The sequence below is a fragment of the Ranitomeya imitator genome, chromosome 4 (genome assembly GCF_032444005.1).
Source record: "Ranitomeya imitator isolate aRanImi1 chromosome 4, aRanImi1.pri, whole genome shotgun sequence".
In the NCBI taxonomy this organism is placed as follows: Eukaryota; Metazoa; Chordata; class Amphibia; order Anura; family Dendrobatidae; genus Ranitomeya; species Ranitomeya imitator.
In genome coordinates this window covers 42777965-42791878 of record NC_091285.1, presented here as the reverse complement: position 1 = coordinate 42791878, position 13914 = coordinate 42777965, and the positions used below count along the sequence as shown (strand labels likewise).

General features: G+C 43.2%; 1 protein-coding gene across 2 annotated transcripts in view; it reads right to left on the bottom strand.

Moving 5' to 3' along the window:
• Positions 1 to 13914, bottom strand: part of RNF130 (ring finger protein 130) — a 292094-nt gene that overhangs the window by 32043 nt on the left and 246137 nt on the right. The window contains exon 9 of one of the 2 annotated variants that reach the window (XM_069763597.1): positions 9552 to 9760. The exons of the other annotated variant lie outside the window; for it this stretch is intronic. Within the exon in view, the coding sequence (XP_069619698.1) occupies positions 9745 to 9760 (16 nt within the window). The 3' untranslated portion in view covers positions 9552 to 9744. Of the gene's footprint in view, positions 1 to 9551; positions 9761 to 13914 lie in introns of those variants that run through there. 2 annotated transcript variants of the gene reach the window in all.

Here is a 13914-nt window from a genome sequence, read left to right as displayed (position 1 = left end):
AACTTAAAGGAAACCTGTCACCAGGTTTGGCCGAAACGAGTTATGGCCACCGCCTTTCAGGGTTTATCTACAGAATGCTATAATGCTGTAGATAAGCCCCCAATCCGCCCCACAAGAGAAGAAAAATAACTTTTATTATACTCACCTACAGAGCGGTCCGGTCCGATGGGTGTTGCAGGTCCTGGTCCGGCACCTCCCACATTCTTGCAATGCCGACCTCCTGCTTGCTTCACAGGCTCCCTGGCATCAGCACTCCTGTGAAGACGTACTTATTTGCCCTGGAAGGCGGCATCACAAGAAGGTGGAAGGCTCTGGACCATGACCTGCGACACCCATCGGAATGGACCGCCTTCTCAGGTATTACTGATGAGCGAGTATACTCATTGCTCGGGTTTTCCCCAGCACGCTTGGGTGATCTCCGAGTATTTGTTATTGCTCGGAGATATAGTTTTCACCGCCCCAGTTGCATGATTTACGGCTTCCAGATACGCTGAATACATGTGGGGGTTGCCTGTTTGTTAGGGAATTCCCACATGTATTCAGCGAATCTGGAAGCCGTAAATCATGCAACCGAGGCGATGAAAACTATATCTCCGAGCAATAACAAATACTCGGAGGTCACCCAAGCAATGAGTACACTCGCTCATCACTAGTGAGTATAATAAAGTTATTTTTCTTCTCTTGCAGGTCGGATCGGGGGTTTATCTACAGCATTATAGAATGCTGTAGATCAGCACTGAAAGGCGGTGGCCATAGCTCGTATTGGCCAAATCTGGTGACAGCTTCGCTTTAAGACATTAGGTGTTGCACAACTTTGCCTAGTTTTATTCTAAGGAAACATTAACTTTGTGATTTAGGTAAAAAAATAGGAAGATGCTGTACATTTTAAAGGGGATTTTTTAAATCAGTTGGCCAGTCCAATATGTACAAATGCCACAGTCCACATTAACCCTACGTCAGGTGCCATAGCTCTCACGTTTGTTTCCCCCTCCTCTATAAGATGGCAGGGGATCTAGTCCCCCAGTAACATCCTATCTTTAGGTGCTGCTTGAAAACCCCTCAATCCGTCCTGGCGGAGAGCAGGTGTGACCTCCATGGTCACTCAGGCTCTTCGCGCTTGAAGGTTCTCACTTTTGATTGTTGGTACTTTGTTTTTTGTTTTTTTTTTCAGCACAATTGTTTATTGCTTTCTTAGAAATAAGAGGGTTTTCTTAGAAATGGCCTCTCAGGCACATTGCACCTGAACAATAATAATAATCTCTGATATGATCTGCCAACCTTGCTTTTCTCTCTGCCAATGTCTTTCTTCTGCTGAGTTTTTAATGTCTGATTCTGAGTGAACTTGACCCTAGTAGCATCTAAGTGCCTCACAATTAAGTTTTTTACCTACTGTTAATGTTTAGTAATAGTTATGTCCTGAAAACTGAAGACTATTTGGCAGTGGTAGCAAAATTTGGGTACTTTTTGTTTCATTACTTTAATGATTATTAAATAAGTTTTTTCCATCTGATTTCATATAATCTCTTTTAGTACATCCCTATGAAGGTCACCGATTACTTTTAGAGCCCTGAAATTGAGATAACTAGATATTGTAGGCGATTTTCTTCCCTGTGCCTGTGAGGCGCATTGCACCCAAACTCTGGTGCACCGGAGATGCGCCTGACACAGGGGGTTGTCAGGTTAAAACAAGTATAGGTGGTCTAAGAGATGGAACCCGCAACAATCAGAACAATTGTGAATTTTTATCCCTGAAGTGGCACACTCCGACAATTCATTCATTGTCTATGGGGCTCACGAAAAGAGGCGAGTGAGGCACTCGGTAGCCCCATAGATAATTAATGGAGCACATTTCGAGTATGTGCACGGACGCTACATTCTAACAGGGGTAACAGTTCCTCATTCTGGATCCTTTTGGTTGGTACGGACTTGTTTTCACAGGACAACCCTGTTTACGAGGTGCACGGAACACTGCCGCTTGGCCGCCATTGGGCCTGCTTTTTATTGATCCAGCACTCGTCCCAAAAATGTAAAACATTTTTTATTCATTTATTTTGAAAAAAACCCAACAAAATTCTAGATTATCCTCAGAGAGTTGCCTCTTAAAACCCTTTTCCAGGGTTTTAACCATAAGAAGGGTTATGTTATGATTAAGAATCCCTGGGTCAGGGCTCCAAGTGAGTTAAGACTTCAAGGATAGTTTTGAAATGTTAAATCTGAATAAAATTTGGATGATTAACTTTTTGGATGCACGACGAAACAATCATCCTATAAGTAGCCCTCGATCAGGATCGTTTTATAGTAGATCGTGCAGAGAGCCACTAACAAGTAGCAGTTCTTGCTCTGGCGGAGTCAACTGGTCGATATATTTGTGGGTAAATGGTATTGTAAGTTCTACACATAAAGCCAAAATAAACCAAAAGGCAACAGTTCTAAGACTTTGATAAGACATACATTATGAATCGGCGTTCCCCTTTAATTGCTAACAGAAATTCCGTCTACAACAATGAAAAAAGCCTGTAATATAAAGCAGGCAGAAGAGCAGGCCTATCACCCATCAAGGCAGGATATAGCATGTCAGGCGGTAATGAGTGGACCTTTCATCCCACTGGGGGTCTCCAGTTGCAATGAACAAGGATTAAGGGGATTGTGTTACTGTTCCATCAGCACTTATTTGATCAGAGTCTTAATGCAGCTCTTTGGTTTGCCGTGCCAAACATTCAAGTGCAGCTTGTTGTATCGTACCATTAACTTCCCATTAAACAATTGGTTAATAAGAAGAACAAAAACATTAAGCTCCAAGTCCGTAGACCCAGGGTTTCTGGGAATACATCTACATATAATTATTATCCTTTTTCACTTGTACCAAGTCTAGTAGCGTAAGTAAGTTAGAGAGGGAAAAGTCGTAAGATAACTGTGTTAAAAAACAAAGCCCAGCGGAGAATTGCATGGCGAATAAGCCTCCTTACCTTGGCAAGCCAGAGATGGTATGTCACTCTCCATAAGGAGAAACGATACCCCTTAGACCCAAAGATACCCCTGGGGAGTCGAAAGAACCCATACTTATAAATGTACGATTCGAAATGGCCTCTCCACCTGAAGAAACTTTCCCATAGGATTCCTACACTTATGAAATATTATCCATCGAGACTATTGTTTCGCCAAAGGGGGGTAAAAAGCTACTAAGGATGGAGATGGTGTGAATCGATTCGCAGGACATGGTCCAACTACCAGGTCAATAATCTATGGCTATTGAATAGGAGCAGTGTGAACCGCCTCTGATGGCATTCCCGACTCCTCTTTTCATTGGACGGCATGTCTCATCATTGCGGAGTGACATGTGACGTCCCGTCAGGCGGGCTAATCTAAAGAAGAGGTTTGCATGCTGGGAGGCAGGAACTGGTTCTCAGGGCTCCCGACCGATGGCCACAGAATACTGACCTAGCTAGTTGACCGGGGCCTGAGGATTGAGCACACAATCCCTACTACTGATCCTAATTTAAAGAAGCCGCAGTCATCGTAAAATATACTATAAGAAGCACAAGCCTACTGATCTTGCCATTACAAACTGCAATGATTTTCAGGTATCTCGTTAATGCTCTTGAAGGGGATCTCAAAAAAAAAAAAAAAGATTGTAGCCTTAAACTGTACATATCAAACTATGTAACATCAGAGCTAGTGGGTATACTGATCAACAAATCATCTTTCTATTGCTCTATACAAGGACACCCAACTCTACGAGATATACAGAGCAGCACTGATCACAAATCAAGGCGCTCAGGTGAGTTCAACCATTTCAGTTTAGCAACTGGTGGGGGTCTTAGCTCCCAGATCATATACAAGTTTTGACATATCAAAAGTTCTTGATAAAGGTTGGTAGCCTTATATGAAGTCCACTGACAAACAATTACTATAAATTCCTGTTCCAGTCAAAATCACAGATGAAAAAATAAATACAGTATGGTTCGATTTGATTAGAAAACACCAAGGTTACTTACCGGTAACCGTTTTTTCCAGAACCCATGACTGCACACCTGAATATACGGGTGCTGTCATGGGTGAAGGGAAAAACATGGATACTTTCTTCCAGAAATAGCACCATTCTTGGCTGTGTCCAGTAGCGCAAGCTCTAAAGCGGGGGAAAAAGTGCAATACTATGACACATGCACAAATTCTCCGCTCCAACGAAGACCAATGTGCCTCTATGGTTATGGATTACGAATAATCCTTGAAATGCAAACCTGTTCCATTAAACATGCAATCCTAATGAGCTGAAGGCAGCAACAAAGAGAACAGGGGGAGATGAGTAGATTGATACATACAGTAGTTTAGGAGATTCAGTACAACTTGTATTTTTATTAATGCAAATGAGTGCTCATTCTAGGCTTAAGTGTCCAGTGGGCGGTGCTATCCTGTGATTGACAGTTTCTGTAGGAGTGTGCATACAGAAACAGTTTAGTAAGACATTTAAGTGCAGAATGAGAGAGGTTTTGATTATTAGTTTTAATAAATGTTTTCCCACAAAAGTCCATCATTATTGACCTATATATCAATCAGACTGGACTGCATTTTCAATCACATTCTCTTTAAAGACAAGCTAAACTTTTATTTTTTGAAGGCACTTTCCATTTTTTTGCCAAATTTGTAGGTGTCAAATCCTTAAGACCCCCACTGATTGCTCAAGAGATAGCTGAAAACTATGTAGGAGCGCACAGAGAAGAGTACGGAGACAATAGAAAGTCATTGGCGTTCTTTAGTATCGGTGCTCCACTCAGTGAGTGCACTCAAGACGCCCAGCAACCTGCAGACATGGACGGTGCAAAAAAAAAAAAAAAAATCTATAGAAAAAATGATTCAAGGTTTAGCTAGTGTAAGCTGTAAAGTTATACAGAATTGGAGTCTGGATTTGTAGATGACAGCTACTCACCGAAATAGAGGTCGTTACTCAGCCTTTTAATAAAGATTTATTACGGTAATTTACTTATTTATTTAGAAAGATCTAAGCAAGAAATAGTTATAGATAACCTCAAAATAGTTCATACGTGGACTTATGTCGTCGGCCATAACAGTTTGCACATTGCACAGGACCCATGTATTAGAGCATTGGTAACTGCACGGCGTATAAACCATGCCAAGAAAATTATGATTTCTTATAAAAACAGTAGCGTCTAGCAGCGCGGCGCGGCTCCCTCCGGAGAGGTTGGGAACATGTCGTTATGTGGAGATGCTTCACAGTAAAGGCTTTATGAGAAACTTATTGTAGTTTGAAAAAAAAAATCAATGCACTTTAGCTACATGCCACTTAATCGTGCCAGGACGGCTCGCTTCCGCAATAACAGTTTGCCTTACGTAGCATCATCACAAATTACAGCATTTGTCCTCCACGGATAATACAAATCGTATCGCTCCTCCCTACCCTCTCCAGTCGTGCTCATCCCTATTCACCTTAACAAGGTTGTCCATTATTTAGATATTGTTGACCAATCCTCTGATTAGTGGAGGGTCCGACACCTCAAAATACTGTGTAGTGGCAATTCTCGAATATTGCAGGTCCACTCCTATAGAGCAGAGCTGCAGAATTGGACAACGGCCCCTATAGATCAGGGGTGTCAAACTGCATTCCTCGAGGGCTGCAAACAGGTCATGTTTTCAGGATTTCCCTGTACTGCACAGGTGATAATTTAATCACAAACTCATTATTTGTGTAGGTGATTAAATTATCACCTGTACAGTACAAGGAAATCCTGAAAACATGACCTGTTTGCAGCCCTCGAGGAATGCAGTTTGACCCCCCTGCTATAGATAGTGTGGAGATGTGCTGTTTTTGGCTCCGGGGGGGATGGCAGTGCTGGGCCCCCAACGATCTGATATTGATGACCTATCTTATGTACAGGCCATCGATATCCAAGTAGCAGACAACTCCTTTAAGTGTTACTATTAAGGCAGGAGAAAACAGGGTTTTTTTTCCATCTGAGAAAATCGGTCCGATTACTAATCACGGAATTTGGTGATGATCTGATTTTCTCGGAGGTGGAGAGAGAGAAAAAAAAAAAGTTTTTCCACCTTTTCCATTAGGACAGTCCATGAAAAACAGAACGCACTCGGATGTTATCTAAATGCACTCTTTTTTTCCCCCATAGACTTGCGTGGGAGAGTGACATCAGATTCTTGGAGGCATATCGTGCATAATTAAGATTTATTTTCTTAGAGGAAATAAATTGGACATGGGCATGGCCCCATAAAATAACATAAGGATGAGTGCTATCCCTCAAAATCCCAGACAATACTAGTCAAAGCCCTTTAGCCCCAAATTGCTAGACAAGAAAACTGCCAACAGCAAAAAATTCATAAACTTCTAATAGAGGGCAAAGTAATATCATCTAATGTGCCTATCTAAAGGGTGGCATTTCTGGTATATTCTGTGAGTACATCTACCATAACTGTCCGATACGGAACTGATGAGAGTGGTCTCCAGACGTCCTCCTCTCATTAGGTGAGGGACCCAGTTTATACGCCAAAAATGCTCAAATTAAAAAATATACACAGTATATCCCCTTTGATACGGTCTTTTATTCTAGACCGCACTCTTTGGGTTCTTTGAGAATATTATGGTGGGATTTTTAAGCCCCCAGTTAGTAAACAATCTTTCTAATTTTAGAATGACCCCCGTAACAATCACAAGTGTGGGATCACAAAAACATCAATCTTTTCGTTCTGGCAAGGAGCTGTCATTAACCTGCGTTCTGTGGATAGAACTGGCCCCGATTCTGCTTTTATCTAAATGCGGTAGAACTTCCTGATTTAATAAGTAAACTCACACATTGTTTCCTCCCGTTCGCCTTTTGTTGAGTAAATAATTACCGTGAATCCGGCTTTATTTTATTTGTCACATGAGAGTACATTTATTTAATTTTAGGTTTTGAAATGACAGATGTGGCCCGATAAGGAAAGTCATAGAATTTAGGAGTTGTTTACTTTTTCGATTCACATCACTATAAAAGGATAAAGAACTCCTTTGACTAGTCATTAACGTCTGTGAGAAGACATTCCTCGCATATCCCCATATCATAATAAAACAACAAAGAAAATCTGAGAAATAAAGTAAGATGACGTTTAAAGGAGCTGTCCGAAATTAATATTGATTTTCATCCTAAATGTCTATTTATTATAGTAATCAAACAGCTTTTCTAATATGCTTTAATTAAAAAGTCCCTATTATCCCCTCTGTAATCAATTTATCTGCTTTTATTTATTTTTTAATATCTACTTCCGTTTTGATGAGGTTTCGTTTGAAAATTCCGACATATGCTCCCTTGTCAGTGTGCGATATTCTTTTCAGTGCACAGTGACAGTGCGCTCCCTTGCCGACTGATTAGAAGTAACGAACAACAATGGAGCGCATTGTCAGTGTGCACTGTAAGGGAAGAACACAGTAAGCAGGGAGCAGCCCCACTCCCAAAACTGATGTCACTTTGCAGCATTCTTTCCTCACAATGAACATTGACAGTGCGCTCTCTATTAACGGCTTAGCACTTCTCATCAGAGCCGGCAAAGGAGCACACTGTGCATTGAAAATAATATTGCACTGACCAGGGAGCTTGTCATGAGCATATGTCAGAATTGACAACCAATGCATGCTCAGCGTGGGGACTAGCTCACCCCTGAAATGACGCTTCGTTTCAGGGTGGGGATAAAGCCTGGGCAGTGACCCCCTGATGACATCCTGTTTGAGTATCTCAGAATGCAATGAGTGTTTTCAAACAAATGTCATCAAAATGGAAGCAGGTAAAAAAAAAAAACATTACTACAATAAATATTTAGAATGAAAATCAATATTTGTTTTGGACCACCCTTTTAAAGCCATTGCGCTGGACACATGATCTAGTGGCTGCCAAACAGAATAAAATGTTTTTCTTTTTCTTTTTTTTTTCTTTTGCCTCTCTGTTATGGAGATATTAGTAATTAAAGCATTTTGGCACACTTGAACTTAAGAAAATGTATAAGATAGTTTTCACTAGGAGCATGTATTTGTTTCCCGTACATGATGTCCCCAAATCATAACCAGGCAGCTACAAAAAAAACAAAAAACACCCCCCAATCATGGCTTAGAGCGGATTTCTCAGTCTATGAGATGTATGACATGCAGCTCTGATCTCCTGCTCTCACATCATGCATGTTGATGTTCATGCATCCGTGAATTCAGAGCTTCCAGGGCCGACTACCCCCAGCAGTGGCACCCCACTTTTGTTGGGCACCCACTGAGAGGAGGTAACGACAAGCTTAGGAAGCTGACAGTCCATTGATGTAGGAGGCCAGGTGACTTGATCGTCCCAACCTGAATTCTCTACAGATCTTTGAGAGTTCAGTCATGGTCAATGAGGCAGCTCTGTATTTCTTCAGTTGGAGACATGATGCCATAACTACTGTAATGTAAAGTCTCTGAATGTTTGGATGTCTTGGCTGAATCTCTGTCTCATCATACAGAGGCATATAACCTCTTTTTCTAGTTAACAAGTGTCCTTAAATCCAGCATTCACAGATAAGGGGAAGAATGGTGAGGAGATCAAGCTATATAATTTGATTATCTAATCTATTTGCATCGTTTTTCCTCCTCCAAACTAGCTGGCCTGGACAGTTAGTAATCAGCATATCAGCAAACATCATTGTTTAATGACCAAGCATGAAAGAAGAGGCAATATTTCAGACTCTTGACCAACTGAAGAAAATGACGTATAAATTCAAAAGTCAACATATAGGTAACAGTCTATTCTTCTTGGCTAGGCTGAAAATAGACATCTGGTTAGGTTCTTATATTCTCATAGCACTGACTATCATACTTATGTCTGTTGTGCTCCCATATATATATATATATGTTCAACTGATTCTTTTCCCACAAACCAATATATCATTCTGCTCCACTTCTTCTCCAAATCATGCTGTTCATAGATCAAACAGCATGTATGAAGTGACAAGTTCCTTTTAAGAAATATGTGCCAGCAACACTAAGGTAAACTAGATGATCTTGCTGATCTCCATAGAAGCATTGGTGGAGCCCCAATGGGGCCTAACAACAGTCTCCCATGTGATCTAACATTTATATTATATCCTGTCAAAATGCAATTGATGGAAAACTTGACTAAAGGGTTATTCCAGATTAAAGCATTTATTCTAATTTCCGATAAGTAGGGGCCCAAAGCTGGATCCCCTGCGCTGCCTCTTTGCTTACTTTCGACCCATGTAAACAGGTTAGAAAAATGAAAAAAAAAAAAAGAGGAAAGAGAGACTTGACTGCTTGCTGTAAAGAGAAAGCCCACTGAGATCCAAACTTGCAGCATCACAAGCATGAACGTCATGGAAAGCAGAAACTATAAATGAAGCCCCGCAGATATCAGTCAACAGCATACTGCAGGTTAAGCTGGTCTAAATACAACATTAAGTTTCTTTTATGACATTACTATAGGGTTTCCAAAGATGCAAATATACATTTTTGAATACATCGACTGGTACATTTTCCAGAATTACTTAGCATAAGTAAAATAACACTCAAACCCGTATACACTTTAACATCATTCTTTAATTATCAATTTACAGGCTTAATGAAGATTTGGCACTAAAAAAAGGCATCATAAGAAAAAAAAAATAATGTCTTATTAAAAATGGAATTTCATCTGCAGCGTGTTAACTGATGGTGATAAAAACAAACAAAAAAACATAATATTTTTATTGTCCTCTTCAGAAATTGTCACTTCATGACCATTCAACTCTGGAAAACAAACACAGGAAAAGGTGTAAGAAATAGAAGGGGCAATTCATGGGAATAAAAATTCATAATTTACACTTAAGACTAAAATTCAGAGAATAAACCTAAATAAAGAGAATAAACCTCGCCATTACTTTCTCAGATATGTGTGTGTGTGTGTGTGTGTGTGTGTGTGTGTGTGTGTATATATATATATATATATATATATATATATATATGTGTGTGTGTATACATATTTATTATTTTGCTACCAATGTCTATGCTGTATGCAAGCGATACGGTCAAGTTGACGTTTACCTATTAAATCGGGCATAAATTCAGGCATTTCACAATATTTTCTTATTAGCCACACGCCTTTGGGTTTTGGCTGTCAGTCACATTTGTACTGTTGGATGGGGCCATGACCAAGGCCGGACTGGCCATCTGGCAATTCTGACAAATGCCAGATGGGCTGTTCCAGTCATAGTTTGCATTGTCTGCTATGCTGTCACCAGTATCAGCGTCCTCAGATTGCAGTTGATACAGGGGGAGGAACAACATGGGCCTATGTGCTTTCAATTGCCAGGGCTGAATTTCACTCCCAGTCCGTTCCCGGCCATGACGGTGTCCAAATGTCAGCGGCACCCAGTAAATTAAGACAGGGTCTACAAGGCCAAAGGAAGCCATTCTTAGATGATCAGTCGCCTATTTCCATCACCTCCACAATGCTAAGCAGTGGAGGAATAAAGTCATTGGCCCTTTTGTTGAAGAGGGGAGGAATAACTGCTCCGGAGCGCTGTAATGCAGCTTTAAGAAGTCTAATGAAGTGATTCCTCTTACTAATTGCTGAACAGCCTTTATCTGAAGTCCATAGATATAAATGGTTGGCCTGACATGTTCTTATCCATTGGAGGGGAAATTAAAGGAAATGTACAACCCTAAGTTTAAAAAATAGAGGGATATAAAATAAATTAAAATATACTATCTGTCTGCAGGTTTTTGCTATGTGATGTGACAACAGCATGAGGTTTGGGACAGAGACCCTGATTTCAGCAATGTGTCACTTAGTTTACTGGGCGAAGCCAGTATGACAGAATCACAGTTTTCTCTGCTGCAGATCTAGCAGAGCTCGGAATGCTGAGCCGTGTATAACCCCGCCCACACCACTGTTCTGCAGCTTTCTGCGTATATTGTATAGTGACAGAAAGCTGCTAATCATTGATGAGGGAGGGGGTTGGACGAGGCAGGAGACACCTTGTTCTGCAGTGATGATGTGCTGCTGAAAAAACACTGATTTTATTGAAAACAGCAAAACACAGCCCAGTAAGTTACATCGTAGTAATCAGGGTCTCTGCCCCTACATCAAGTTGCTCTCAGATTACATAGTAGAAACCTGGTGACACATTCCCTTTAAGCTCTTCTTCCAACACTGCAGAGGTCCTCCGCCAGCCTCAGTACTTCCTGCCCTGTCTGGACAGGAAAGAAAGTGCAACAATGACCAACATGTCACCAATATAGCCAGTGATTGGCTGCAGCAATCACGTCTGTCCCTCTAGAACATGATGTATACATGCCGGCAGTGGTGGATTGGCTGCAGCGATCATATCTGTCCATCTAGATAGAACAGGATGTACATACGCTGGCAGCGGGCAGGGGTGGATTGGCTGAAGTAGTCACATCTGTCTGTCTAGAAGAAGATATACACACTGGCAGCGGGCAGGGGTGGATTGGCTGCAGCGATCACATCTGTCCACCTAGATAGAACAGGATGTACATACGCTGGCAGAGGGCAGGGGTGGATTGGCTGAAGTAGTCACATCTGTCTGTCTAGAACAGGATGTACACATGCTGGCAGAGGGCAGCGGTGGATTGGCTGCAGCGATCATATCTGTCCATCTAGATTGAGCAGGATGTACACACACTGGCAGAGGGCAGGGGTGGATTGGCTGCAGCGATCATATCTGTCCATCTAGATAGAACAGGATGTACACACGCTGGCAGAGGGCAGGGGTGGATTGGCTGCAGCGATCACATCTGTCCACCTAGATAGAACAGGATGTACATAAGCTGGCAGAGGGCAGGGGTGGATTGGCTGCAGCGATCATATCTATCCATCCAGATAGAACAGGATGTACACACACTGGCAGAGGGCAGGGGTGGATTGGCTGCAGCGATCACATCTCTCCATCTAGATAGAACAGGATGTACACACGCTGGCAGAGGGCAGGGGTGGATTGGCTGCAGCGATCACATCTCTCCATCTAGATAGAACAGGATGTACACACGCTGGCAGAGGGCAGGGGTGGATTGGCTGCAGCGATCACATCTCTCCATCTAGATAGAACAGGATGTACACACGCTGGCAGAGGGCAGGGGTGGATTGGCTGCAGCGATCATATCTATCCATCCAGATAGAACAGGATGTACACACGCTGGCAGAGGGCAGGGGTGGATTGGCTGCAGCGATCACATCTCTCCATCTAGATAGAACAGGATGTACACACGCTGGCAGAGGGCAGGGGTTGATTGGCTGCAGCGATCATATCTGTCCATCTAGATAGAACAGGATGTACACACACTGGCAGAGGGCAGGGGTGGATTGGCTGCAGCGATCATATCTGTCCATCTAGATAGAACAGGATGTACACACGCTGGCAGAGGGCAGGGGTGGATTGGCTGCAGCGATCATATCTGTCCATCTAGATAGAACAGAATGTACACACGCTGGCAGAGGGCAGGGGTGGATTGGCTGCAGCGATCATATCTGTCCATCTAGATAGAACAGAATGTACACACGCTGGCAGAGGGCAGGGGTGGATTGGCTGCAGCGATCATATCTCTCCATCTAGATAGAACAGGATGTACACACGCTGGCAGAGGGCAGGGGTGGATTGGCTGCAGCGATCACATCTGTCCATCCAGATAGAACAGGATGTACACACGCTGGCAGAGGGCAGGGGTGGATTGGCTGCAGCGATCATATCTATCCATCCAGATAGAACAGGATGTACACACGCTGGCAGAGGGCAGGGGTGGATTGGCTGCAGCGATCACACCTGTCCATCCAGATAGAACAGGATGTACACACGCTGGCAGAGGGCAGGGGTGGATTGGCTGCAGCGATCATATCTGTCCATCTAGATAGAACAGGATGTACACACGCTGGCAGAGGGCAGGGGTAGATTGGCTGCAGCGATCATATCTTTCTGTCTAGAACAGGATGTACACACGCTGGCAGAGGGCAGGGGAGGATTGGCTGCAGCGATCACATCTGTCCATCCAGATAGAACAGGATGTACACACGCTGGCAGAGGGCAGGGGTAGATTGGCTGCAGCGATCACATCTTTCTGTCTAGATCAGGATGTACACACGCTGGCAGAGGGCAGGGGTGGATTGGCTGCAGCGATCATATCTGTTTATCCAGATAGAACAGGATGTACACACGCTGGCAGAGGGCAGGGGTGGATTGGCTGCAGCGATCATATCTTTCCATCTAGATAGAACAGGATGTACACACGCTGGCAGAGGGCAGGGGTGGATTGGCTGCAGCGATCATATCTGTTTATCCAGATAGAACAGGATGTACACACGCTGGCAGAGGGCAGCGGTGGATTGGCTACAGCGATCATATCTGTCCATCCAAATAGAACAGGATGTACACACGCTGGCAGAGGGCAGGGGTGGATTGGCTGCAGCGATCATATCTTTCCATCTAGATAGAACAGGATGTACACACGTAGGCAGAGGGCAGGGGTGGATTGGCTGCAGCGATCACATCTGTCCATCTAGATAGAACAGGATGTACACATGCTGGCAGAGGGCAGGGGAGGATTGACTGCAGCGATCATATCTGTCCATCCAAATAGAACAGGATATACACACGCTGGCAGAGGGCAGGGGAGGATTGACTGCAGCGATCATATTTCTCCATCTATATAGAACAGGATGTACACACGCTGGCAGAGGGCAGGGGAGGATTGGCTGCAGCGATCATATCTGTCCATCCAGATAGAACAGGATGTACACACGCTGGCAGAGGGCAGGGGTGGATTGGCTGCAGCGATCACATCTGTCCATCTAGATAGAACAGGATGTACACACGCTGGCAGAGGGCAGGGGAGGATTGGCTGCAGCGATCACATCTGTCCATCTAGATAGAACAGGATGTACACACGCT